The sequence below is a fragment of the Acanthopagrus latus genome, chromosome 9 (genome assembly GCF_904848185.1).
Source record: "Acanthopagrus latus isolate v.2019 chromosome 9, fAcaLat1.1, whole genome shotgun sequence".
NCBI lineage: Eukaryota > Metazoa > Chordata > Actinopteri > Spariformes > Sparidae > Acanthopagrus > Acanthopagrus latus.
The window spans coordinates 13,026,358-13,053,799 of record NC_051047.1 but is presented as its reverse complement, the minus strand read 5'-3'; the positions used below and the strand labels follow the sequence as shown (position 1 = coordinate 13,053,799).

General features: G+C 41.3%; 1 protein-coding gene across 3 annotated transcripts; it reads left to right on the top strand.

The window, feature by feature from the left end:
- The first annotated feature begins 11,033 nt into the window (after positions 1-11,033).
- On the top strand, positions 11,034-26,658 carry glra2 (glycine receptor, alpha 2). 3 transcript variants are annotated; one of them, XM_037108813.1, is made up of 9 exons: positions 11,034-11,772; positions 12,465-12,586; positions 15,364-15,431; positions 17,804-18,027; positions 21,067-21,149; positions 21,244-21,381; positions 21,501-21,715; positions 23,471-23,620; positions 24,980-26,658. In XM_037108813.1, the coding sequence occupies exons 1-9, from the start codon at positions 11,687-11,689 to the stop codon at positions 25,259-25,261; spliced, it is 1,368 nt and encodes a 455-aa protein (XP_036964708.1). In that variant the 5' UTR covers positions 11,034-11,686; the 3' UTR covers positions 25,262-26,658. The 3 variants fall into 3 exon arrangements, with proteins under 3 accessions (XP_036964708.1, XP_036964707.1, XP_036964709.1); XM_037108812.1 differs by lacking the exon at positions 15,364-15,431 and adding an exon at positions 15,508-15,575 and having other exon boundaries at positions 11,037-11,772; XM_037108814.1 differs by lacking the exons at positions 11,034-11,772; positions 15,364-15,431 and having other exon boundaries at positions 12,471-12,586.
- Positions 26,659-27,442: the final 784 nt, after the last annotated feature.

Below are 27,442 nucleotides of genomic sequence, written 5' to 3'. Positions count from 1 at the left end.
GCTCTCCCCGGTGCTGTCACAGTTGGGGTGAGCGCTGCGGCGAGGACTGGCGGAGGCCGCCACACTCATATCAGTGTGACACAGATACGTTTATTACATCTGAAGGCTTTCCTCCTTTTTTTTTTATGACCACATTACACACATTTGCTTTAACACTATTCACACGCTCCTCACTTTTGTCTTAACAGGCTGTTTATGTTGATGTCACTCTGGAGTCTTGCCTGCAGCTCCTCTCCATCAAAAGGAAATTGGGCTTTTATACCGAGAACGTAATGGTCTTTTGCTGACCTTGCAAATAGCATGCACGCATTACCATTTTCATTATTTTACCAATGGCTCATGTGAAGCTTTTGAATGCCGTGCTGGTTTTTAGTCTCTGTCACGCTGGAGCAATTTGACCCAAATTGTCGTTGCTTGAGATCTGTCACTTTCAAAAGAGCCAAATATCTAATGTCACTCCTCACACTCCCCGTTTCTTTTGCAGGATGTGCATCATTAAATATTGCCGTGGCTCTGCTCACAGCCCCCGCTGTAAAGGCAGAGGGGAGCGTGGTCAGGCTCTAATCAACGACAAAGGCCAGCGGAGTGTCATCATTTTCTCAGGAGGCTGTTTTATTAGAAAACAGGCCCATCATATCGCCAGCGGGGAACAAGTTCATCACTGAGCCTCGGCCACATTGATCCACTCTCAGTGCAGCAACAGAATGAGAAATATAAACCTCTGAGGTGTGTATGTGTGTGTGTGTGTGTGTGTGTGTGTGTAATCAGCCCATTTTCACACCCAACACTGCAAATACAGCAGCCTGGTCAGTGGCCCTGTGCTCTAATTTTAAAGCCCATCAGAAAGAACGAGCTCTGCGTTAAGTAAAAACCACAGGGACACGCTTCACCTGTGCACCAATTTGCTCCATGTCACTAACATGCAGGAGTTAATGGCTGTTTTGCGCGTTATTTCACCATTTGGTTCGCTGACACTCCGCGAAAATCAACATGCCGTTGGTGGCGCGGGCCGCTCTCGGAGCTTTGTGGTGGGGAAAGTCTGTTTTTTAGGTCAGTGCTCTCGTTTTTTCAGTGCAGCCCTTTTAGGACCACAAAAGCCACAGAGGGGAGATGTGCCGCTCTCAGGCAAAGCATCTCTCACGACACCATCACTCTGTGTCTGCCCTCCCAACAGCTGAGTCTCAGCCTATAACCCTGGAAGACTCGGGACACAGAGTAAATACAGGCTCCTGGTTACACATTTTCTCAGTGGGCCACAATAAAGATCCCCCTACAGACACTTAGAACAATGATATGATAGTGACTATATTAAAGGGACAGGTCACTCAGAGTACATATTTTCCCTCTCACCTGCAGTGTTAATTATGCATCTTGATAGGAGATTTGGGCCATAGAGATGTCTGCCTTCTCTTGAATATAATAGAACTAGATGGCACTCAACTTGTGGTGCTCAAAGTGCGAGGGCGGGGCGGGGGGGTGAAAAATAAACCTCAACAGTAATGTCTCTATTCAGAAATCATGACCCAGTTACCCGAGATAATCACAGACCTCGTGAGCAAGTTTCATACTTGCCGCCCATATCACTGCGCAGAAGGAGGCTAGCATGTCCTCACGGACGAGAGGCTAGCTGAGCAGGACATTTGCAACTTGCGCGTCCCCGTGCACTTCCATCTGCACAGTCATTCACTTAAAGGAAATCAGTCCCTGATGTGAAACTGCTCACAGCAGGGTCTGTAGGTTATCCTGAGTAACTGGTTCATGATTTACATGAACATGTCTAGATGGATAAATAGCATAACTAGAACTAGCATAGTGTGTTTTGTGTAAGTTGTGATTTTATATGCAAAATACAACAACTAATGTCTGTCACAGTCTGTCAGACATAATGTAGGTGCTGACTACAAACAGAACTCATCAGGTCATAACAATGTTACCTAGCTGGAAGTAAACATGTACGCAACGCCGTGATCCTTCTGTCTCACTGAAGTTACATACATATTTTAAGGTAAGGGTTACGTAATGTTGCTTTAAAAATCCATCGAAACTACTCCTTCTCCCACATCGAAAGCTCCGCAAAATTATTATAAATTTTTCATTTTTAAAACTCTAGATAGGCGAGGGGATGTCCCCAAGATATAAAGCACCTCTGCACAGCTAAGGTCTAACATCACGGTGAGGCAACAATGACAGCGACGTTTAAGAGTGACTGCTACAGAACAGTATGTATTGTTGGGTGAGACTACGATAATATTGCAATGTTTCTAGGCTATATCATGATAATATATATACGTATATATATCAGTACTGAAATATCCTCAAAAGCTCCTGGTGGACAAACTTTTTTACCATATAGCTTGATATGGATATTGCAAAAGCACTTTCACAAAATATTAACACAATTAAATTTCTGACAAATAATCTTCAATTTGTTCTTTTTGATCCAGTTTAATCTCAACAAACATGACTGTAATAATGCCAGAATCACCCAGAGGGTTCATTTTTATCTGTAGTCCTTCTAACCTTGAGATACCTATAACAACAATCACACATCAGTGTGTTGTAACGCAACCTTTGAAATTAGGAGAAATAACAATATCCAAAATCCAAGACAGTATGTGGTCTCATATATTGTTGGGCCATAGAAAGATATTGTGTGTTTTGTTCAGTAGAGTATCTTTCAATAAAGGGAGAGAAGAAGACAAATTATTAATGCCAGAAATGTAATCCAATGCTTGTTTAAAATTCATGATGTGAGATTTTGATGATTATTTTTTAAACATGTCTGACCTTTCCGTGTCTTCCTCTGCTCTCACCACTGACTGATGCCAAATTAAACTGTGCCTGATTGTTTCTCTGCAGCTTGATGAGAACAGCTGCAGCGGATCAATACATCCAATTGTAAAGTAAAAAATCTAATTGGAAATTGTTGCCCATTTGCGACTGCGCTCAGACACAGAAGCAGACCCGATGTCAGGCAGAGCCAAAGGGTGCTTTGGGCAGGGGAAAAAAAAAAAAAAAAGGGAAAAAGAGGGAGATAAGAGTCGTTTGTTATCTGCCTCATAATGAGAAATCAAACAGATTCCTCTGCTTATGTGGATCCCTCTTTTGCCCCGCGTATATTGGCAGCGTTTAATTGTGTTCACCAGCTGAAGCCCTCTCAGCTTTTGAGGTTTCATTCGTCATCAGAGAAATACAGCTGCTCCAATCCGCTTATCAATGTGTGTCTCGCTGATGTTTCCATGGAAACTGTGTTTACTGCCCCACGGTTTTCTAAAAATGGTTCCAAAGTGATAACGGTGCCAGACGAGTGAGAGCAGTGCGAAGATGTGACGGACAGTGACAGTGATTGACACAGTTACAAGCTGAAATTTAAACGTCCGTGAACCGCCACATATGTTCTCCTTTAATATGTAGAATTTAATTACTTAACATTCTGTGATGTCAAATTGTTTTGCCCATTTTCTGATTATTCAAAGCTTTGAAAAGGCTGAATTAAAAATATCTCTTCCTCTTCTACTCTTCTTTCTCCCTGTATGTCTCATTTTCTCTGCCAGCCGCGGCTTCTCCGGAGAGGCGCTGAATACGTTAGCCAATGAGCACAATTTAGATAGAGGCAAATTGGAAAAGTGAGGTTGACCTTGTGGCAATCTACGCCCAGTGTGAAGCCCAAATAGTGGAATTAAAAAGGCTAACTAATGTCATTATTTCTTCTTTCTTCCACTCATAATAATAATATGGGTTTTTGTTGGCACATTACCCAAAACCTGGACACCTCCAGATTATTTCCCTTTCATGCCAGGAGAAGATATTTTGTGAGGATGATTATGTGTCCGCTCCTGCAGCTATGACAGCGCCCTCCTCACTCCAACCTGCTGATTACTCTCCATCACTTGAAGGTGAAGGACACGATTGAAAAATTCCAAGCAAATTTGCCTTTTTAAATATATGAAAGGGCACAAACAACCCACTCGTATCCACAATTATCCAGTCATTTGTCTATTGTGCTTTGTCTAACACTCTCCTCTGTGTTATCGTACTGTAGTAGTTTCCTCCTCGCCTTGTGAATGCTATTGGATGTCTTTTGAAGAAGACAATTATTAACTCTCTTAGATGGAGGAGACAGTTTCAGCCCTGTTCCCATGGCGATCAGCGTGGAGGAAATAACTTTGCATTCATCAGAAGGATTTGACTATCACTGGGGGAAAGTTGGGCTTCAGTAAAGCTCCCATATCTTGTTTAATCACTTCAATGTGATCCGCATGAAGGAACCTTTTACTTTTTTCCTTTGAGTGAACTTCTGAAAATCTTCCCCGTCACTCAGTGATTTCCTTTGTTTCCATGTGTGTGCTTTTGCGATTATGGGATTGATTAGTTTACTCTGCAGCTAATTAAACCTCTCCTGAATATGTAAATCTGTTATCTGGTTCTGTTTGCAGAAGAAAGAATAGTGTTGGTGGTCATTCGACACTGTGTGATTAAAAAAAAAAAAAAAAAAAAAAAAAGGCCTCAGAGTTCATGTGGTTCATAGTTGTGAATGAATAACAGAAAAAAAGGCTTTGATAGTTCTGGTTAAATTATTCAAAGTTCACACCACTAACTGGTCAGAGACTGAATTCAGTCAACCTTTGACTTAATGAAACTCAAAGACATGTATAAGACCTCGGAGCTGTCAGGAGTATTAACTCTGACCGCCTCTCACCGCTGGAAGATCTGACAGCTCCACATACAGAGTCCACCAGCCGGCGAGAAGCAAAATGAGATCTGGACTGTTTTACTGTAAAATATGTGAGACTCTGGTGAAGAGAGTGATCGAGATGTGGACCAATCTTCTCTTAATAAATCCAAACTAGTGACTTATTATTGTATTTTGATGATAAAGTAGAGAAATACATGACTTGTTCATTTCTAAATAAAACAAAACGTTTGGGTTGAAAATTATTTTACAGTTTAGTCAATGATTTATTAACCACTGACAGAGCCAGATTATCAACATCAGTTGCAACTTACCAATTAACAATTGCTTGACAAATGGTTCAGTGAGCATTTCATTGTTTGTTAAAAGTGAAATAACTGTTAACTGAAGTTTGATTAACTATAAATGTACCAAATATTAATTATGGTTATTATAAAGTGGTTTGTGGTAGGAGACAATATTCTGCAACATTTCAAAAAGTTTTTGGCACTATAAACAGTGGTGACGTGCTGTGCTGCTTTACTGTTTTCATAATAGACACTGTCGCAAAGGAGAAGATGATGATATACTGAAGTAATTCATTGATGATGCAATGAACTCAACATGAAGATATTTTTCACACATCTTTGCACATCCTTTGTGAACTCAGCCAATGGTCATTCCTTAAAAAAGTGTGGTTCTGTCCGTATAACAACATATAATGCACTGACACCACTGTTTTCCTCGTCAGCATCGTAAAATAAATAAATAAATAAATAAAAAATTCAGCCACATCCAAGTGCACATTGATGAAAATAGTTTTCATCTAGAGCGTTGACTTCCCCTATCGTCGAATATTAACTGGTGCAAGACTCTCATGTTGGACGATGTACAAAGTGATATAATGACACAGACCTGGCCAGGGCTAGCTGGTTAGCATGCCAAACAATACAAGGAAGTCTTTGATATAATGTCAAACCTGTTATTTCTTCCCATTCTGTTGATAATTGTAATCAAATGTCTTATGTTTTATACCAAAATTCTTACATGTGGCTCGATTAAATCAAGAAAAACAACAACAACAGAGAAAGAAACAAGTCAGGCTCTCGATGGAAACAAGTTTCAGCTTGGAGAGAAAATTTCGAAGTAAAAAAAATACAGCTGCAGCACAGCTGTGAACATGGCGAGCCTACGATGCTTAAAAGCGAGACAAATGTGAGGAGTATGAGGAGAGACACGGCGAGTGTCCGTTCAGGAAGACACTGATGCTTGATAATAGAGGACAGTGTTTTCTGTGTGCTGTCAGCCGTCCTTTACCTCAGGACCACACACCCAGCGCAGCTCAGCTCAAAAGTTCAATTACCTGTAGGTGGCATTTAAGTTTAAATTCACTCCTGGAACAAGAAAACGACATAGATAACCCTCCCTCGGTGCAGCGTGCCGCTCACTTCTATAGAACGGGATTCATTTTGAGTGTGACAGTCAGTCAACTTTAATGCGTTCTCCAGTTTGACAGGCTGCATGCTAGTCACTTTTGTGAAGCCATGTTTGTGCAAGCACATCATGTCTTGTGTTCTAACAGCGAGACTTTAACGGCACACCTGCACATGCCCCGCTGTATGACAGTAATGATAACGTTTCCTGTTTCTTCTGACAGAGATGTTGTATCTGACAGTATTCCCCCGCCGCAGGCGTTTTCCCGAGAGCAGTTTAAAAAATGGTCACATTATAGTTGAATACCAACACGCATTAATATTCAACACAAGTCCCAGGCACATAAGAGATTAGTTTCCTCATAAATATCTAAAAAAGCCAGGGTAAAAGAGCGGCGGCTCTGCCAGTGTCCCTCTCGCGGGTAATTGGTCTCATAACATACGTCTGCGCTGCACTGAAAGGAAGGAAACTGATGTAAACCAGTTCAGCAATTCAAATTGCATCCAATCTTCAATCTATTCTTGCATCACTTTGACAGCTGCACAGCTCCAGTGACAACGCTCAGTGAGACAAGCCTGCGAGCTAGAAATAGATAAATTGTGAGCCAGTGTCAACATGGAGCAGACATTGGCCAGGGAAAGAGGATGTGTGTATGTGTGCTGTTTAAGGTTTGGGTGACTGCACAGAAACTGGAACTCAGGGGAGACATCCTGACATGCAGATCTGAAGGAAAACTACGTGACAGATTCAACATGCGCTTGAAGAGCAATTGCTTAACAAACTGGCACAAACGTCTTCAGCGTTCGATATGGTGTATACATCCTGTGGACGGGATTTTATTCAGCTGTTCAGATGTGCAGAGGCAGAGTGACTGTGGAGCGCGGATGGGGGTCTAGACTGGGGATCAGCGGGTTTTCAGTGCTCAGTGATGGAGAAAGGCTCTGTTGCTCCCACTGATGAAGGAAAGCTGTGATTGACAGATGAGTGCTGGTGAAGACTCGTGCTGCTCCCTTCACTTGGCCTGAGGAATAATACGACCTATAGGAGGAACATCCTCATGGGCATTTAGGCTGTTGATTCACTCAGCTCTTGCTCTAGAATGAAGTCTCTTATAGGACCCATATTCTTTTCAGGCTCATAATTGTATTTTGGGTCACCACTAGAATAGGTTTACATGCTTTAATGCTCAAAATTTCACATCAGTTTTCTCATACTGTCCAGTTCTACAACACTATGACCCCCCTTTGTCTGAAACGCTCTTTTAGCTCCTGTCTCTTTGAGGCCCCGCCTCCTGAATACCCAGTCTGCTGTGATTGGTCAGCTCACACATGCCTGAGCCAGCACCGCTAACAACAACAACGCAGCTGAGCAAAATTAATTCATGTGCGTCAAACTAGCTGCTAGGCATAAATTATGCAAATGTGTGACATGGTGATGTAGTGTGATGTCACAGAGTTAAGCTGAAACAGTAGCACCTGTTGGCGAGGGATTTTTAAAAGGTGCAATATGTGAGAATTTGCCAGCTGTTGAATTCATACTAAAAACAACCACATATGCAGTAACTGCTACGTGCTGCTGGCTGCTAGCTGCCATTAGATTGTTAGCTCCATTAGCTGTGCATCTACTGGTGTTCGGTATTTACCTGGCTTGCACATAAACCTTAGACTGGCAGACAGGGGGAAGTTGGTTAGCATGCTAACTTTAGCAGATATTTGTCCAACATTAAAACTGTTATTTCTTCACTTTCTGTCAGTAATTTTCAATAAAAATCCTTCCATATCACACCTTTAAGTTTCATGAGACTGAAAAACACTGACGGAAAGGAAAGAAATGCAAACGCATAACCAGTCTCCTTTAGACATTTGTCCATGTGCCTCAGCCAACATAATCTAAACATGTTTATCATTCCCTTGTTCGCCAAACAAGCCCTCAAAATAGCTCCTTTTTGCTCCGACAGAGAGATTATGATAAGTGTGTTGGGTGTTGTGGCACCAGAGGATTCGCAAATCCTTCCTTCTCTTGGAGAAGCCACTCATTAAATCCTTCACACTCCTCCTCCCCCTCTTCCAGCATGTTGCCTCATCAAAACAGCTCCCACCGCAAGTTACCTCTCTGCCCGTACATCCGTGCAAGGCCCCGGGATCAGCTCCATGAGTTGAATTATAGAGCGAAAAAGTCATTAAGTGGGATAAAGATACAAGGAATCGATGGAGCAATAGATACTCTGCAGCTCTCAATTGTCTCCAGTCCAGTGCACATGAGCATCGGGGTGGTAAAGCCTTGTTTGTTGTTGCCAGGTGAGCTCTGCAGCCGGTCCACAACTCCTCAGTTATTGAGGGGGATCAATGACAGCAGCACGCTACATGGAGCATCTTTCAACTTTCTTCTCCTTCTTCTTCTTCTTTCTCCTCCTCTTCTTCTTCTTCTTCTTCTTCTTCTTCTACTTCTTCTGCATACTCACATAGATGCAAACATCAACTGATTGGTGTGTTATTTTTGGGTGTAATATTATAACGGTGCGATTACTGAAGAGGATTTCATTGTAAAGTTATAAATCGAGCTGCAAATCCCTTTAGACAACACAACAAACCAGATGATGTAAAAGCCTTAATTCCCCACAGAATAACGGGCAGCGGCGACTGATCTTTGTTGTGTGTGGGCAGCTTTAAAATAGCGCCTTCGTCTGTCTTGAGCCAGTAATTTTAATGGCTTGCGCGGAAGCTGCCGGATAAATGAGGCAGACAGACAGTTCTAGTCAAAGGGATTGTTCTGTTTTATTCTCCCCCTTTCTTGCGCAGGGACAGAGGGACACTACATCCCCCCTCTCTCGCCTTAATGACACGCAGATTTGACTTGTTCTCCTTTAATTACGTGACCTACCTGGCCCAAAGTCTTTTCCTCATGGAAACTAATGGCCAATTGAAGCTCTGGTTGGTTGTCATTACGCAGACGAGCCAACTGCAGCTGTCTCGGAGATGGGGAGTAAATGAGTTGAGCTCATGGAAGATTTTGGCCCTTATCGGTTAGGAAATGTATTCATTAAAGCAGCTTTTTCTGATTTTCATAGATGTTATTTCTGCCATGGGAGCAGGCGCAGTGACATGAGAGTCAGCCACGTGTGTCTGGGTGATACTTAAATGGGGCGCCATGCAGTTTCCAGAGAAGAAGTTCAAACTGAGAACTTATTGATGCCTACAACATAAATGAGGTAATGATCCAAACACAGGGACATTTATTTCATAAACAAGCTGTTGTCAGGGGAAAATAAGGTCCACTGAACACTGTTTGAAGGTAGAAAATCAGCAGGGTCTGCCAAATGTAAACAAAGTTAAACCATATGAAATTGTGTTGTCATTTAAAGTGATAGTTGGGGTCTTTTGATGAGGAGTTGTATGAGGTACTGATGACCGTCAGCTGGTCAGCATGTACTGCTGGCAGGAAGCAGAGCATTGTACTGCTGTAAACCAGACCAGCAGCGAGATGTATTCTAGCCACCTAAAATGAGTCCCACCTAAAAACAATATATATATCCGTGTGTGTGCTGAGTTTAGAACGTTTTCGGCGCTTTGTGTTGCCGTCAAACGGCCTTTTATTTTGGCACATCATGGGGGGAGACCCTGCCTATCACTGTAAGGTCAGTTTGTTCAGTCATGAAAGCAAAGAGAGTTTGTCCATTTTGTTTGTTCAAAGGAGATCTCTCTCGTCTTCCCCAAAACCACGTAGCACACCTTTAACGCTGAGGTTGTTTGTTTCCCTTTGCTAATAAAAACTATATATGGACATTCAGCACACATGCCTGTTGGTGAATAATTCAGACAAGGCATGCAGTATTCATGAAGTGGAACATGCCGTAACAACACCAGACCTCTAATGTTAAATCCCCACACCAGAGCAAGCCTTTACATTACATCTCCAACCACGAGATACACGGTGACACTTGTAATTTGGAGTAGGAGGAGGAGGAGGACAAGGAGGACGAGAACAAGGGTGGAAGTCCTCGGGCTGAGATGATCTGGAAACTGGTCAGTAACCAAGTGTCAGACAAAACTGTAATATGGCCCCGGGTGTGTCACGGCGTTGAGGCCTGTCATGAGTAGAGAGTAATCTCTCAACACCCCAGCCTGATGTGAATGAAACACTACTGTTTTATTTCTTCTCTCTCCTCACATTAAGTTTAGCTGTTTCCTCCACAGCAGCACATGGCTGGAATGAGTCATTCATGCCTGTGGTCCATCGGCCCACTCACATCCTCACACTGCCGGGTTCCCATGCAGCCTCTGTATCAATACAAGCAACAGCTTCTATGCATATATATATATATATATACTGAAAAAAACAACACCTCCGCTCCTCCACCCTTGGGCTTTTGCCAGCCTGTAGTATATTTCCTGCTGTCTCCTCTCCGTCTGTCTGTGTCTGTGTGTGTGTGTCTGTCTGTCTGTCAGTCAGCTCTCCTCCGTCTCGCTCTGGGAGGCCAACCTTTCAGCATTTCCAATGATGTGCCTCGGAAATCTGTTTCCAGGGCAACAGGAGTACCAAATACTCTCCCAGCGGCTTCTCGCTGGTGCGTCCTTTGTTTACACTTTTCATATCTCTGCGAGGATGTAGGTTGCACTAAACAGGCGAGGATGGGAACCCAAAAAAAAAAAAAAAAAGGCACAGTGCGTACGTAAAAATAAGAGCCAGTGATGATGTCAGAGAATCCCAGTCAACCTGACGTTTAACACGCGCAGAATAAATCTGTATTTTCAGCTGTACTCCATCTCTGACTGATGCTAATCGTGCGTCATTAAAAGTGTCATATTTTCAACTCCATGATTTCCACTCCAAACATCATTCAGATAATTTATTTTACTCCATTAAACCGCTGGAACACACGAAACGTTCCTCAATCCCGGTTGATCCGGTTGCGCAGCTGCGCGCACCCTCATGTGATGACAAAAAAAAACCCCAAACCCTGTAACATTTCAAACTGGCACCTTTCGTTATGTAAGGCGCGCCGAAGACAATGTTTGATTGTGTTTCTCGTGATTACCTCCCTCGTTTATTGAAAACCAACTCACGTTCGCCACTTTTAAGCCTTGCGCTTGCGCGTAACGGAGCCGGGAGCTGTCCAAGTGCTGAAATAAGAGAAGGCGTTCCACTCCCATTCCTCAACAGAGGGATGGTCCTCCACCTGAAGAGACAGATTTCACTTCACCAGTAACCACACAGGCCAGCGCGCGGGGGGGGGGGTGTTCGTCTCCTGTGAGATCTGAGCGCAGCGGACGAGCGGAGAGCTCCCAGCCGACGCGTATTTGGAGTTCTTTTTTCTTTTTTTAACCATCTCGGCGCGTCCGTCCACACCACAGCACTGATGTTGCCTCGCACCTCCGCGCCGACGAATCTGCTTTTGGGAGTCAGAGTTTCGTGAAACTAAACTATGATCCGTGGCCGCGTTGAGGAATGTCTCCTGTATTTTTGTGTGCCACAAGAGCAGCCAAACGCCCACGACTTACTGGTCAGGAAGAAAGCGGCGCCCCGATTTGGATTATGTGTTTGACCAATGTAAACATATGGGAGAAATAGAAAAGTGAGCACATGGGAAACCCACCAGGAATGAATCGCTCCTTTATTAAGGTTCTGGCAGCTTTATTCACGTATTTCATGGAGACAAACAACTTCAGGTAGGCCGAGTTATTTACCCAGGAAACTGATTTTTTTTTTAGAACAAAATCATCTCTTCTTTTAAAGTAATTAAAATGATTAAATATATGCTTGATTAAGGGAAGGAATAGCATTCGGTAACTGCTTTTTCTGCACAGGTAATTGTTTGAGTGCTGCTGTGAAAACATCTGATGAAAGTTACCCTGTTTTTTTTCAACTGTTTTTGGTCGTTTTCATCCACCTTGTGGCCTCTAAAATAATCTTAAAATAAATACATATACGCACAATGTTTTTATACTCTCGGGGCATTACGAGAATATCCATTTAATGTTGCTTGGCGTCATGCTGTAATAATTGTGCAGCAATCTGGCACGATGGGAAAGAAACACCGCTCCTGAGAAGCCCACGACGTCGAAATCACACCAGATCCGTCTGATACGTGTGTGTGTGTGTGTGTGTGTGTGTGTGTGTGTGTGTGTGTGTGTGTGTGTGTGTGTGTGTGTGTGTGTGTGTGTGTGTGTGAGTGCTCGGTAACGCATTTTCTAGTTTCCCTGTGCTTGCCCAGTAGGCAGCTGCTAGGCGACAGATAAGCTTTAACTCCTGGTCTTCAGCCACTACTGCTCACTTATAAAGTGATTTTTCTCCCCTCTCTCTCTCTCTCTCTCTCTCTCTCTCTCTCTCTCTCTCTCTCCCTGTGTGTGGTGTGTTCCAGAGTTGTGGATGCCAAGGAGCACGATTCCAGATCATCCTCCAACCTGTCTCCATCAGACTTTCTGGACTCCCTCATGGGTCGCACGTCCGGGTATGACGCACGCATTCGACCAAATTTTAAAGGTTTGTTTACGTCTCTTTGAAATCTCCACACACCTCATGTTACACTCCCAGCACCACCCTCACACTCGCATTGCCGCTGTAAGCGCACTAGACTTTGTCATTATTGCTTATCTGCAGGTCCACTGACTGCTAGGTGATGTCCTTTGATAAGAGACAATCCATCACGTCTCTCGACAGTAACATGGTTGTCCTGGCTTGAACGAAATCATTAACTAACCCTTCATTCTAAGGTTGCGTGCTCATTTTCATTTGGTCAAATTATGTCAGAGAGAATCTCTATAAAACCAAAACCAAAACCAAAAAAAAGGGGGGTTGGGGGGGCTTGTAGATGTCACAGTTGCAGACAGGGATGCCACCATGACAGGCCAAATGATGGATGGTGCCCCCGTGGCAAGGCTGCAGGCTACCGACTTCTTCTGTTGTTGTTGCTGTGATGCTGGGGACAGACACAGCATCTGTCACTGGAACTGAGCTGAGTGAGGAGGAAGAGGGCCGGCCCCCGCTGGGGGGAGGCTCAGGCCCACTCCAGGCCGGGTCAGGTGGGGCTTGGATTTGTTGGGGTTTGGGGGATTCCAGTGGTCGAAGCAGCCCAGACGGTGCAGCGCAGGGATTGATCTGTAGGATTGAGAAACACATGGCCCAGATCCTTTCCTCTCCATCTGGGAGAAATGTGGACAAGATTGCCGAGATGGACTTAAGATGGGAGATGGGCAGCCTGTTTAACACCGCCAAGAGGGGGGATAAAGTGGTGGCAGCTGTTTTCTAGCTAATAAAGAGGGCATGAGTTGCATTCGCTCTGTATTTTGGGGTAGACAAAGCTTCCTGTCATGGCACACAGCGAGAAAACAAACACTTTTGCACGAACCCACTGCGATGTAAACAGATGATTTTCGGTTGCAAACCTGCTCGTCATACTTTGAAGAGAGTGTTGAACTGTATTTCTGAAGGCTGACCTAGATTTTCCTTGCTGAGTTGGTTATGAGGATGCTTTGTTTTTCCTGCCTCTGCTGTTAAATGTTGCTACCTGACGACAAACCGAGGCAAATATTAATACCGAGCGCCATGCAGTATTGATGAGGAAAGCACGGGGGAAGGGCACTGGGAAGGGCTTACAACTTCACTTATCAGACAGTGGAAACAGATTTGCTGTGACTTTAAATGGCACAAACCTCCCAAGCCTGGCAACGAGATTTCAGTTCAGGCCACTCTGTGGAGTAAAAATGACACAACTCATTAGAGCATGCTGGGTACTTTTTACCCACAGAGTTGAATGGAGAATGCTCTGATTCACTAACAAATTACCAGCTGGGCTGCAACAGACGAGCACATTCATGATCAGATAAGGTGCAGATTACTTTCTTAATTCATTGATTATTAGGCAAGTACAAAAAAGATCAGGAAAACCCAACTCTATCCTAATCAAAACAGCCAAATGCAGTATATTTAGCTTAAAGCTGCTGTAAATGTTGCTTACTTCCTGTCTGTTTTGCAGTTGGCAATCCCCTCCCTCTTCTCTACATCATCACATGACTGTACAGCGGTAATTGTCAGACTTAAATGTAAAAACAGGAGGGTCCTGCTCTCTGCACATCCACGAGCTATCCAGACCACCTCTTTCTTGAGTTCTCTGTCCTGATTGGATAAAGTGGGCAGGGATAGCAGAAAATCCTTTTTTTCTTTTACTGCATGAGCCACGGGAGGAGAGACCTGGGTACTGACCAAACAATCTGTAACAGTGATTAGTGTCGGAAAATATAGAAGTATTTAACACTCATTCTAATAATTAAAAAAAAAAAAAAAAACACTTACAGCAGTTTTATTATCACAGAAAGTGGAACCAGTGGCTTGTCGGCTTGTTTTGCTTTTCTGAATGATTAAATAATTACTGGTTACACCTTAAAATAAGGGACACCAAATATTGAGTAGTTACCAAGGAACAGGTGAAGGTGAATCTATCTGCTGATTAACTGGTAGTTAATGAATAACTCCTAATCCATTTAGTGGACTGGCTATGAATCATGAATCATTACTTCATTAGAACCTCTCTGTTAGTTAGCAAGTTTCATTTTCACTTTTATTCCTCACTAATTTCTTAATCAAATAATCATTAACTCATCATTAGCTACTCAAAGTTGGACAAAGGAGTTACTCATCAACTAATGTTTAATGAGCAGTTTGTTTGTAAATCTTTTTTCTCATTTGTTCTGTAGTGACAACCTATCAACATAGTCGATCCGTTATTTGTCTAATTGTTGCAGCTCTAAATTGCTGTTTGTGTGTGTGCATGAATTTGTCTGTGTGTGCATGCATCCTCTGCTGAATCTGTATAGACATAGAGAAAGACGTGCTTCCAGTATGTTAACCAAAAAAAGATTACCATACGAGCTATCATCATCAAAGATTACAAAAAGCTGACCATGTTTGAAAGATAAATTCATTCAGATCGAATATAACTGGTTTTAACAACTTTCAGCAAAATTTAGGAAAGATTATTTCGTGGGTTCTTTCATGTTTTCGGTGATCTTTTGCCTGTGGTTCAACAAAGCATGTGACCATCTACTCCTGGAGCTCGAAACCATTAAAAAAAAAAAAAAAAACGACAAAAAGCAGAAACAGTGCCTGTTGGTATTAATGCATGTTGACATACACAGTGAAACAGCTGCTTGTATGCTCCCAAATTTCCTGATGAAACATCTCTACTGGTTCCAAACCCAGTCGTCCTTGATGATGTGGTTTAAGGCTCTTTCCTGTCATGTCATTGTCATTCCATTTCACAGGTCCTCCCGTAAACGTTACATGCAATATTTTTATCAACAGTTTCGGCTCTGTCACAGAGACAACCATGGTGAGTTCCTCTGGCATTTCTTTCTCTGGCTGATTTCTCCAATGTGTCAATGTGTTATCTATCCCTCAACCTGCAGGTCCACCAGTTAATGTTACCTGCAACATATTTATCAACAGCTTTGGTTCTATAGCAGAAACTACAATGGTGAGTCGAGCGTTCAGGGGTTAAATTAAGACTGAATCATGTTTTTTTCTTTTTTCTTACCTAACCTTCTTTTATTAAACCTTTATCATTGCTGTGTTATGCATTCACAAAAATACTTTGTTTTTGCCATCAAAGAGTGTATTGGCGGGCCCACGAGAGCCTGTTTATGTAAATTAGTACTGCCTTCTTCCCTCATACACATGTTACCTCATATTTAATAATTCATACAATAAATCCCTAATGATAACTCACTTGTAGTGCAGCCAGCTGTGGGTGGGGGGTCTGGGCTTTTAAACAAGCTGATCTACAATGTATGATGTGTGAAGGCATCCAGCTTGCTTAAGGGATAAAAATATACAACCTGCAAGGCTGCATTGAAACTCATCCCAATCGAAGCCTTCATAATGAGTGATAATAACTACTTAAATCTTAATTGAAGGATGTTTATTTGCGCAGGAGCCGGAGCTCATGAGATTGCCAGGGAATTACACAGCTTTAGACATGCCCGCAAATATTTGGAACCGCCAATATGCTGATGAAATGTCAAACAACATAAGGATCTCTCATCATCATGACATATCAATTACCCTGAGCAACTGAGCTTTGTGGCACTCCAGTTTACCACCAACTGCACACTGTTAGACTTTTATAATCACATCTTATATATCCATCTTTAGTATAATGGTTCTTACCATATCGTAATTATTAAGAAAAGTTATGACAAGATCAGTGTTTTGCAAGTTGCAATTATTGATAGTCAGCAAACTGGTCACGTGAACAGATTAAACTGGCACCGAGATGATGTTGGATGATGTAGATTTATACGTTGGATTTCTTTTTTGTTCGCTCATCATCCCTTTTATTATTTGCTGTATGTTGTTTCTTTATAGTATAGGACTGTTATGGATCATATTTTGTATTATTGCAGATATGATTGAATGAATGTGACATTATGATTTTAACAAGAACGTCATTGTTGCAGGGATGAGCGAGTACGCCATTATATCTGTATCCGTTCAGCTAACTAAATTATCTGTATCTGTCACTGGAATTTATACAATATGCAATATGTACACATTTTAGTTGAAAAACATACTAAAAAATACTAATGCTATTACTTTCCACAGACACTGAAGAAATAACAGTTGACATCATGTCAAAGACATCTATGGATAGTGTTACAGAGATATCTCCTGAAGTTGGCAAGCTAACCAGCTAGCTGCAGCCCACTAGCATATCTGGTCAAAGCGATCAATGTTTCAGATCACAAGAGGAGGAGTAACTGTTCACAGAGGTTTTTTAAAAATACATTTGAATAAACAAACTACATTATTAGGGTTTTCCTTCATGACAAGGAAAGATACTTTAATTATACTTGTCGTAAAAAGTTATTTATTTGTACCAGATACTCATTTCAGCAGAGTACTCGCTCAACCCTCCATTGGTGGAAAAAGTATTCAAATCAAATGTTCTTAAATAATCAAAAGTAAAAGTACCAATTGGTCTCTTCAAGAGCATCATTTTATATTATGCTATTGTATAAATATCAAGATGCAATATGTAAGACTGTTAGTTTTAAATAGTCAAGATTTACATTAAATTATCCACGGAATGAAAAGAAATAACAGTTTTGGCTTTATCTCAAAGACCTATGTATTGTGTTGCAGATATATCTATGGAAATGTGCATGCTTAGCAAGTTTGTAACTCAAGAGGTGAGGTTTACTCAAAGTAAACAACACCAACAAACCCCTGGTGCTTTGAGTTCCGAGTCCAGGCAGCCAATTCAACTGCTAGCTGCACGGTTAACTGAGCTAACAGCTCGATTTAGCAGCAGTGATTACAGTTATTACATATTGCACCTTTAAACTTGCAAGTGAAAGAATAAAACTCTTTTGCTACTTTTTTTATAATGCTCTGTAGATCTGTAGAATCACGTTTTTTAAGCTGAGCATATGTTTTGTTTGTAAAAGCAATCTACAAAGCTGTCAAATAAATGTAGAGTTACAGATTTAGATGCTTCCTTGCTATTAATTGTTTTTATCGAGCTGCTCTTTTGAGCATTTGAATAAGACATCACTTCACTAATTAAATTTTCCTGTCTACCTCATTAAAAAGAGGTTATATTAAATAGTAAATAACATGTTTACAATATTACAAAATCAACACCTTTTATCATAATTCTAATCACTGCAGAACAAAATATAAAGCCACTTGTTGTCTTCGCAGGATTACAGAGTGAATATCTTCCTGCGGCAGAAGTGGAATGACCCTCGGCTGGCTTACAGTAAATACCCAGATTCCTCCCTCGACCTGGACCCGTCCATGTTGGACTCCATATGGAAGCCTGACCTCTTCTTCGCCAACGAGAAAGGAGCCAACTTCCATGATGTCACGACAGACAACAAGCTGCTGCGGATCTTCAAGGATGGGACTGTCCTCTACAGCATCAGGTGATGGTGTTGGACAGGATGTTATCAACAAGAGAATTAGGGAAGTGAAGGGAATCATGAATTAAAGACAGAGGTGGATACTATGGCGAAGGTGAACTACAAAACACATTTTTGCAACTATTTACTTAATTAGTTAGTCGGTTAAAGGTGCAATGTGTAATATATTGAATTTTAGTATAAAACATTTGAAAATGAACTAACACGATCAAGCAGATGTGAAGAAAACACGGTTTTGACATTAAGTCAAAGATGTGTATGCACTGTGTGGCAGAGTTATCTATGTTGTAGTTAACATGCTAACCAGCTAGTGCCAGCATGTCCTGTCTCATAATAGACCACATTCACCCGACGGCTATTTGTCTCCGACCTTACACTCGGTGTGGGAGGCTCAGATGCTAAGATGATGCTATGCGGCTGTGTTTCAAGGTTCCACCAGTTTAAACGCAGGGAATCTGACAAACTGTTAGAACTTTACCATTTCCCAGTTGATCAGGAACTAAAAACACAATGGCTACTTTGTTATTACTTTTTGATTACATCAAGTTTCACTTCCAGACTTAAGCTTAACAAATGTGCCCAAGATATACATCAACATTTTAGATTTAATTTATACATCATATTGTGTAACAATAGAAAATGGAAGTGTTGCCTAGGAAGTGGCTGAATGCTACTGTTAGCTGATGTCCAACGGAAGCAAAAGGGTGATCAAATCTGTTGTTTTACCATTTCCCTCCATGTTTTCACTATCTATGTCTTGAATCGGGAAGTAGTGGAATCATTTCCCAACGTTTATAAGACAGCAACCTGGAACACAACAGTATGACATGGGAATATCCCACCCCGTGTATGATGTCAGGAAAATGGCTGTCGTGTATGAATAGGGTCTACACCACTTTGTACCTCAAGAGGCGATAGTCTTAAAGTGCATGCATAGTTTCAGCTGGAAGATGCATGCGAGCGGCTAACTGAGCTAACTCGCCAATGGCAGCTAGTAGCTAATACTGTTGATAGTTACAGTAAAGGGTATAAAAAGCAGCTGTTAGCGACTTCTCTGGCGATCCGCTGTCCACTGTTTTGCAACAATCTTCAACAACAATTACATTCAACACTAAAGAAAAAATAAGTAAACGAAAAAGCAAAAATTCTCCTGCTTCTAGCTTGTGACTCAATTGTCACTATATTCTTGTTTTCTACATCTTCTATGATAGCATACTGAAGATCTTTGGGCTTTGAACTATCGGACAAAAGACTATCTGTCTCTGTGGGTCTCAGGTGGTTAACAGTAATGAGTACTTACTGTAGAGAACCAAATGCTCATGCATAAATCACCTCAGGACAGGCTCACTTATTGCTTTCCTTACATTTCCTCTCAAACATCAAAGACCTTCAATCTGAAGAGATACAGTTAAAAATGGATTTTTATCTCATTACAATCACCCCTTTGAAATGGCATAATTCACTGAACTACAGTACATCCCCATGTGCAATGTAGATTTTTAATAAAGGAACATGGATTGCAAGAGGGCAAGCTAATCTCAGGGGCATTGTTGAGAATCTGCAGCAAAGACACAAATGAAAATCCCTCCTCATGTTGGTCTCTCTACGTGCATCGAGATTGTGGGTCAAACGCTCGAGTCAAGTTTTTCGAGCTTGGTGTACTTAAAATAATGTTGTCTCTTGCTGGTTAAATTACGTCCGACCGCTCTCGTGTTTCATCTGAAGAACATCAGCTTCTACCATCAAACAGAAGATTTAGAGTCCTGAAGCAGAGTTCTGGTTCTATGTAGGTCTCAGTGCTTCAGTGTGGACTGAGCACTGAATGTTAAAGCGAGGGATTAGATTGACTACACAGCAGCCACTTGTTCATAAAGTCTGATGTAATACATATGTATGTATTATTCATTTTGTTGTTCAGTTAATGTTCCAGTGAGTAAGATTTAGGGAGATATATTGGCAGAAATGGAATATAATATTTTTTTTTAGTGGTGTATAAAAACTCCTTGTCCTTCCACTTCTCTTTTGAAATTCCTTAGCAACATGCTGTTTAGTACGCTAAAACAGTATGTGAGATTTTTTTGTTGCATATCTGGAACCTTAGTATGAAACCTGAATTACTTTTTTAAGGGGAAATATTATAGTATGTATGCACTGCTGTGGTGTTATCCTTATGATGGTTGTTTATATTTTTTGTACTGTCCAGTACTGTGCTGATATTCCATCAGTTTATCCATTTTTGTTCAGTTATCCCGGTTGGGTAAAGTGCGCCGAGTATATACAGCTTCTCAAGGTCTCAGCTTTCTCCTTTAACGGAATGCCGTTCATATTTGGTGACTTGTGTTTATCAGCTGAAGTGACATTTTAGTCACTATAGAGAGAGTAAAGTACCCCAAAAAGTTACCGAATTCCAGGTACCGATTCCAATACCAGATTAAATGTGAACAGTACCCAAATCTACGGGCAACCCAGTCAGGAAGAATGACACTATAAAAGCCTATCAGCCGAAAATTTGAGCAAAACTCAAAGTACATGATATGAAAATATGTTTCATTTCATTTCAATACAACTTCAATCGCGCACAGCATTCAATTTTCTCTGCTATGATGCGATCTAAAGCAAATCGATTTCGAGTCCATTTAGGGGGCTGCCCGGGGCCGAGCGGTGCTCAGGTGTGGAGGCAGAGTGGGTCAACAGGAGAGATGAAAGGTGGTTAGCCACCCGTTCCATTCATGAGAGAAATGACAGAGCGGAGAGAGGACCGCGGACCACAATGCATCACAGAGACAATAAGTTGCAGTAATGAAAGTGTGATAGGAACCTGCTGAAGGGAATCCTACATGATACTGTGTGTCAGAGGCTATCACACAGGAGACAGAAGCACACAATAGAGATAATACCCCCCAAAAAAGTGCCAACCGTGGTTTAATTTTTCAAGCAAATTCCTGTGCCGACTCGCTCACAAGTATATTTCTTCAAATAACATACCTTCATTGTGTAGTCTGCTTAATTCATCTGACCGAATGACTTTGTCTTTAATCGCAGGTTGACTCTCATTCTGTCGTGCCCGATGGATCTGAAGAACTTTCCGATGGACGTCCAAACTTGTACGATGCAGCTGGAAAGTTGTAAGCATTGGATTTTTTTTTTCCACTGCTCTTTCTGAAGCGAGTATTGACTGTTTATTTAAATGTTGACTCACCTGTTCTCTTTCATCTCTAGTTGGCTACACCATGAATGACTTGGTCTTTGAGTGGCTGGAGAACGGTGCAGTGCAGGTGTCAGATGGGCTAACACTGCCGCAGTTCATCATGAGGGAAGAGAAAGAGCTGGGCTACTGCACGAAACACTACAACACTGGTCAGAACACACACACACACACACACACACACACACACACACACACAAGACAAAATGCTGTTTTACCATGTGACACCTGGCTTGGGCGCTGATTTGGGTTTTCTCTCGCTGTTGGACAGGTAAATTCACCTGCATAGAAGTTAACTTTCACCTGGAGAGACAGATGGGTTACTACCTGATCCAGATGTACATTCCGTCACTCCTCATCGTCATCCTCTCCTGGGTGTCGTTCTGGATCAATATGGATGCCGCTCCTGCCAGAGTGGCGCTGGGCATCACCACTGTGCTTACCATGACCACCCAAAGCTCCGGATCCAGAGCTTCTCTTCCAAAGGTGAACCTGGTTTAGTTCACTCAGCAGCATAAGTCCTACACTTGCTGGTCTAATACATATCTACACATACAAATTGTTATGTCTCCATCATGTAAAATAACATAAATACTTCCACCTTTTGCAAAGAGACAGAGTGGGCACTGATGATGCATTTTAAGGAATTGACAAGAAAAACACAAACTTTAAGGTTTAGGAGAAAGCAAGAGAACATAAATTATGACATGATAATTAAACATGATTGCTTATTGCAGCTAAATGTTGCTACTTAGATTAGATTAGATTAGCTCACTCTGCTAAGACTGTAGATGGGTGTATATTGTGGGAAATATCCTCTCTTAAAGGAACAGGCACTGAAACTGAGCATTTAGAGGGTGAATAGAGGTGCTGCAACAATGTAGAAGGTAAACATCTTATAATGGAAAATTAACATAAAATGGAACATTTAACAGAGTTTGCGAGCACAAGCTGAGTGTTAAACATAGGTTAAAAAAAAGTTGTGTCATGTAATAATTTAATTGCTGGCAGATATATCTATATATACACTTATGAACACATTTGAATTTTGATATATGTCCATAAGCAAATAATAATCTTTGGCCCTGTGTAATACTACTCACTGATAATTAATCAAAGTTCTCCATATATATCTATGGGGGACTAAAAACCCAACAGAATGGCATAGCAGCAAAATGTTGCAGCTATTGTAGACAGAGAGCAGATTTATAAGAACCAGGCAAATATGAAAACAAATTAACAATCCAGACAATGAAGGCGCCAGCAATGAATGAAAGGATAGTTCGCTGCTGACTGTTTGAAGTACTTAGAAAGACAAACAGTTCTGTCTCTTTCAAATATCTTTTATATGAAGGCCACCGTGTTACTCCAGTGAATAATAATCACATTATTTCAGAGATGATCAGACTTTAACTGTGCAGCTCCTTTAACCTGATTGCTGCAATTCAAAGCCTCACGTTACTTTTTTTTTTTTTAACCGCAATGAAGATGTTGTCATCTTAATCATATATACATTACAGACAGCTGCAGTAGTCTGTGGTAGCTTATTTCCAATCAGGGTAAATTGCCATGCACATGTTGTGAAGGGTACTACAGGCACTGAGTGCCAGATTTTGATGATCAATCACTCTCTATACATCAGTCTGCACACGAGCACTGCAAAGAGGTCTCGGTCGCATCAGAGATTCTTACATAAAAGGCGTATGCTGATTAATATTTAAAGAGAAGCCTTTGAGATCGGAAAAAAAAACAATAACTCAATACGCCTTAAGTCCCCTCAAACAGCTGAGTTGTTTTCTTCACATGCTAATCAGCTGTCAGGTGTTCACACTGATGAGCACGCCAGGCTTTCAACTTCATCCCAACAAAGGAAACAGACCAAAAACCAGTGTTAAAGACACCAACTAATACTACAGTTCTCTTTCCACCGATAATTAAGGCAGGTATTGCTCCCCCACTGTTTATGGCTGTGCAATCACTGAGTCTACTGGCAGCTCTGATACCTTTGTTACCAAACATTACCCCTGATAATTATAGTGATTTAGTCCCAGTTAACATAATGAGCCAGATAAAAGGAGAAACGAAGATCACCATTTTATAGATCTCACTCGAACTGAATACAGAGGGGTAAAAGAGTATGAACTAAGATTTCGAGTCAGTGCACAAATTCACAATGCATTTCTATTAGCTGCTGCTCTCACCTTTGAGGATCTAACAAAGGAAATCTGTTTTCTCTCCCAGGTCTCTTACGTGAAAGCCATTGATATCTGGATGGCTGTGTGTCTGCTCTTTGTATTTGCTGCATTGCTAGAATATGCTGGGGTTAATTTTGTCTCCAGGCAACAGAAAGAGTTCCTTCGCCTGAGGCGAAGACAAAGGAGGAATCACAAGGTAGGCTTTCATAGTCTTTACAAGGTTGCTGCTTGGTTTTCAAACTTTTTATACACACTAATGGTGTGGCTCTAGGGATACCAATGTCAAAAGGTCAGCTTGACGAGCTGGGAATGACACTCAAAAATCACCTATCCTAAGAACAGGAGCTTTAAATAAACGAGACCACCTTTATCTAGACTGGAAAAACGTGGCAGCCTCTGGATGGATCGTTATTAGATTTTGAATGAGATTCATGGTACCCAGAGGATGAATCCTAATGACTATGGTGATTCTGTGAACCCCCCTTTAGCTCCACTATGGTCATTTTTTTAACTCCTACAGTGGAGCACAGTATTTTGAGTAAATTGGCACAGACACACGTGGCTCCAAAATTATAAATCCTAATATCTTTGAGGATCCCTTGGCCACCACTACAAGGATTAACTTTTACATTTTTCAGTGAATTGTTTCAATATCATTTGAACGGCCTGTCACCAAAATTGGTACGAACTTTCATGTACCCCTCAGGATAAATTGTCAAGTCAGGTCAATTTTATATATTTAGCCCCAAAGCACACATTTGCCCTAAAGGGCGCAAAACCTTTGATGGGGGCAAAAAAATTAAGAAAGTTCAGGAATATGCAATGGTAGAGGGATTAATTTAATTTTAAATTGCCAAATGTTTGGTTTATGACCATATATGTGGACAACGAATTACATCATGGTCAGTTATACTTTGTCTTTGGGGCTATTTATCAAGTGTTAGCATGCTAACATGCTAAACTAAGATGGTGAACATGGTAGGCACATATATGTTACACATTACCATGCTAGTATCATACCCGAGAGCCTGTAAACATGCTCATATTAGTTTTTAGCTGCTAGCATGATTGTAAACCCTTGTTGGAATATTGAAGTAATATTATTATTTGCCTGAATTAAAGGTCCAGTATATGGGATTTTATCTAGTGGCAAATTAGAATATAATATTCACAATTATGTTTTCATAAAATCATCTTTAGTGAAATTTGCCTTTTTATCAACAAGGGGGGGTGGGTCCTCATCCACTGGGTCCACCAGTGCCTTTGCCTATTTAGCACTACAGTTTGCAGGTGAAGTGGGGAGTTGCAGTCTTCAACCTAACTGCCTGAAATTCTACACACTGGACCTTTAAGCTTCTTCTAAAAACAGCTTTTCTACATATTTTGTCATTGAAGGGCACCAGGTTATCTTAGATAGATAATCTTAGATTTGTGTTTGTAATATCCCATGATTGATGCTTGTGTTAGTTCACTGTGCTACAACAACCCTGGGTTGTGGCCTATTAAAAAGACTGAGTACATTCACTCTGTCCACATGTGCATGTTCGTTTTCCAGGATGATGACATGCGTGAAGGCCGCTTTAATTTTGCTGGCTACAATATGAGCCAGTGTCTGCCAACAAAAGACGGCTCAGCTGTCAAGAACGCTGCTCCAGTTCCGAACCCTCAACCATCAGTCCCCAAAGACATAGACACCATGAAGAAGAAGTTTGTGGACAGAGCCAAGAGGATAGACACTATCTCCAGGGCCGCCTTTCCTCTGGCATTCCTCATCTTCAATGTCTTCTACTGGGTCACCTACAAGATCATCAGGCACGAGGACATCCACAGCAAGTAAAAGACTTCTGCCGTCTACAAACATTATTTATTCTTCATTTCTCAGATTGAGAAATGCTCGGGAAGCACAGCGAGGCGTATGGGACTGTGCGTTGAGAGGCACCATGGTGATGACGGCGGTGTTCTTTCAGGGATAATGTAAAATGTTCATGCCTCATACAGTAATGTTCTGATGATGTGAACAGCTCTTGAGACACAGATGCTTTTTGTTGTTGTTGTTGTACTGCTGCATAATATTTCCTGACAAATCTGGGAAAATGGTTTTAACTCAAGGCTTAGAAACACGCTGGAGAGAACGGACCAATTCAATCCTGCCTTGACTTCAAACAAGGTACAAAGAAACATTCCATTTGGATTTGTAACTGTATGGTAGCTTAGTCAGACCCTCAAAGACTTTTTGTGATCGTCAAAAGGGTATTTCTTATCGAGGATGTTTGGGGATGTTTTGTATTGTACTATTGTCACGGCACTGGCTCTCTGTTTATACAAAATTAAGCAGCAAAAGTATGAAATCCACAGGTGACGAGAGCACATCCTTCAGACATTAGGCAGTAGCACACATTTTAGGCGCGAGTGAGAATAAAGCAGATGAAAATCTGGAACCGGGAATTGGATACTGAATTTTTATGAAATACCTGAGGCCTTAGATATCAAAGATTTGGTGAGGTGAATTGCAGTGCTTCTCTATTTTTTCCAAGCATCTCCTCTTGTTTAAGACGAACGCAACATTTGATCTTTTCTACCTGTGGCCGAACAGACACCCAAAGGTACCTCTCGTTGTTTCTCTAAGTGTATTATAAATCATATACATGGACGACTGATGTCACTTGAAGTCAGTGGAAGTTTATTCAGCTGTTTTAAAAAGTCGCACATTTTTCCTTTTCATGCCGAAAATAATTTATCGAACATGAGTTTATAAAAGTATACCGGCCACTTATGAGCAAGTGTATAGGTAAGCCTACAAACTGTGAACATGCACTGCGTTACTCAATGTCGTCACATGCCCGTATCCACACGAGTTCATTTATATTCCAGGTAAATACTCCAGGTATATTAGATATGGTTTTAGAGCTTGACACTATGTTTTTTGTAGATTTAGTCAAATAAAGTATTTATTGTAATGGAGGAAAGTTTATGTTTATGAAAAAAATAGCTTTCTGTATACTTCTTCAAAACCTATGCTGTGGACTGTTTTCCTTCACTTAACGTGTTTGTTTGCTGGATGTTTGAAGATGGATTCAGCAGTGAAGGACGGATCTGCATAATATCCATGGTACAGAGCAGCTAATGGTCCTTGCACTCCTGATATACTGTGGTGAAGAACTCCCTTCTTGAATGCTACTCCTCATAAAGATTATTTACTGGTCTGTACATCAATAAAATTGACTGTGCACCATATTTACTTTATTTCCACTTCTCCTGTCATGTGTAAGGTGGTGGACGGCCTTGTGTGATATTTTTCACGCGCTTGATGAGATTACACACTCGATATTGCTTTTTTTCTCATATAAGAAATGAAGACACGGATGCCTTTCAAGAAAGAATAACAAAACGCCTTTTGCGCCACGGCTGCAGATCAGATCAAAGAAAAATGACAAACACGGTCTCTTCTCCTCACCGAGCCCATAAGTCAGGGTGATGGCACATGCCATGGATCACTGGGTGGCCTGGGGTGACACAGATATGATCTGACAGTGGGTTTCCATTAATGCATGATAATGGACTTCACACTGTAGTGTAGAGATTCCATCAGCTTCGGCTTTCCTACCAGTTGAATGGAAAATAGTGGATGCATTTTAAACAGATTCCACCTGTTGTTACTGCATGTCGGCTCAAACAAAAGTCTGGTGGCCCTGAAGTGCAAATCAAAACGGCAAATTTGTTGTTGGTTTCTTTTTTGTGTTTGTTGTTTTGTGATTTGGCTGTTTTGATTTGCACCTCCAGGCCACCTTACAAAAGCAATGAGTAACTCCAAATATATTGTCCTTGAGACTGGAGTAACCACACTAGCTCTTGAGGCATATCATGTAATTACATTTATCTAATCCATAAACAAACTGTGGGTAATTTCAGAATCAATCAACCTTATACATATTTGTCTTATGTATGAACACATCGCCTGTGGTAGGTTTACTGAGGATGCTGCATGAAACATCTGACTACTTCTCTTTTTTTTAATGCT

Bases quoted from the DNA above. Each gene is read 5' to 3' on its own strand.
- glra2 (XM_037108813.1), top strand. From the start codon at position 11,687: ATGGGAAACCCACCAGGAATGAATCGCTCCTTTATTAAGGTTCTGGCA. The intron at 11,773-12,464 runs GTAGGCCGAGTT...GGTGTGTTCCAG, and splicing joins ATGGAGACAAACAACTTCAG to AGTTGTGGATGCCAAGGAGC. The intron at 21,150-21,243 runs GTAAGCATTGGA...TTTCATCTCTAG, and splicing joins TACGATGCAGCTGGAAAGTT to TTGGCTACACCATGAATGAC.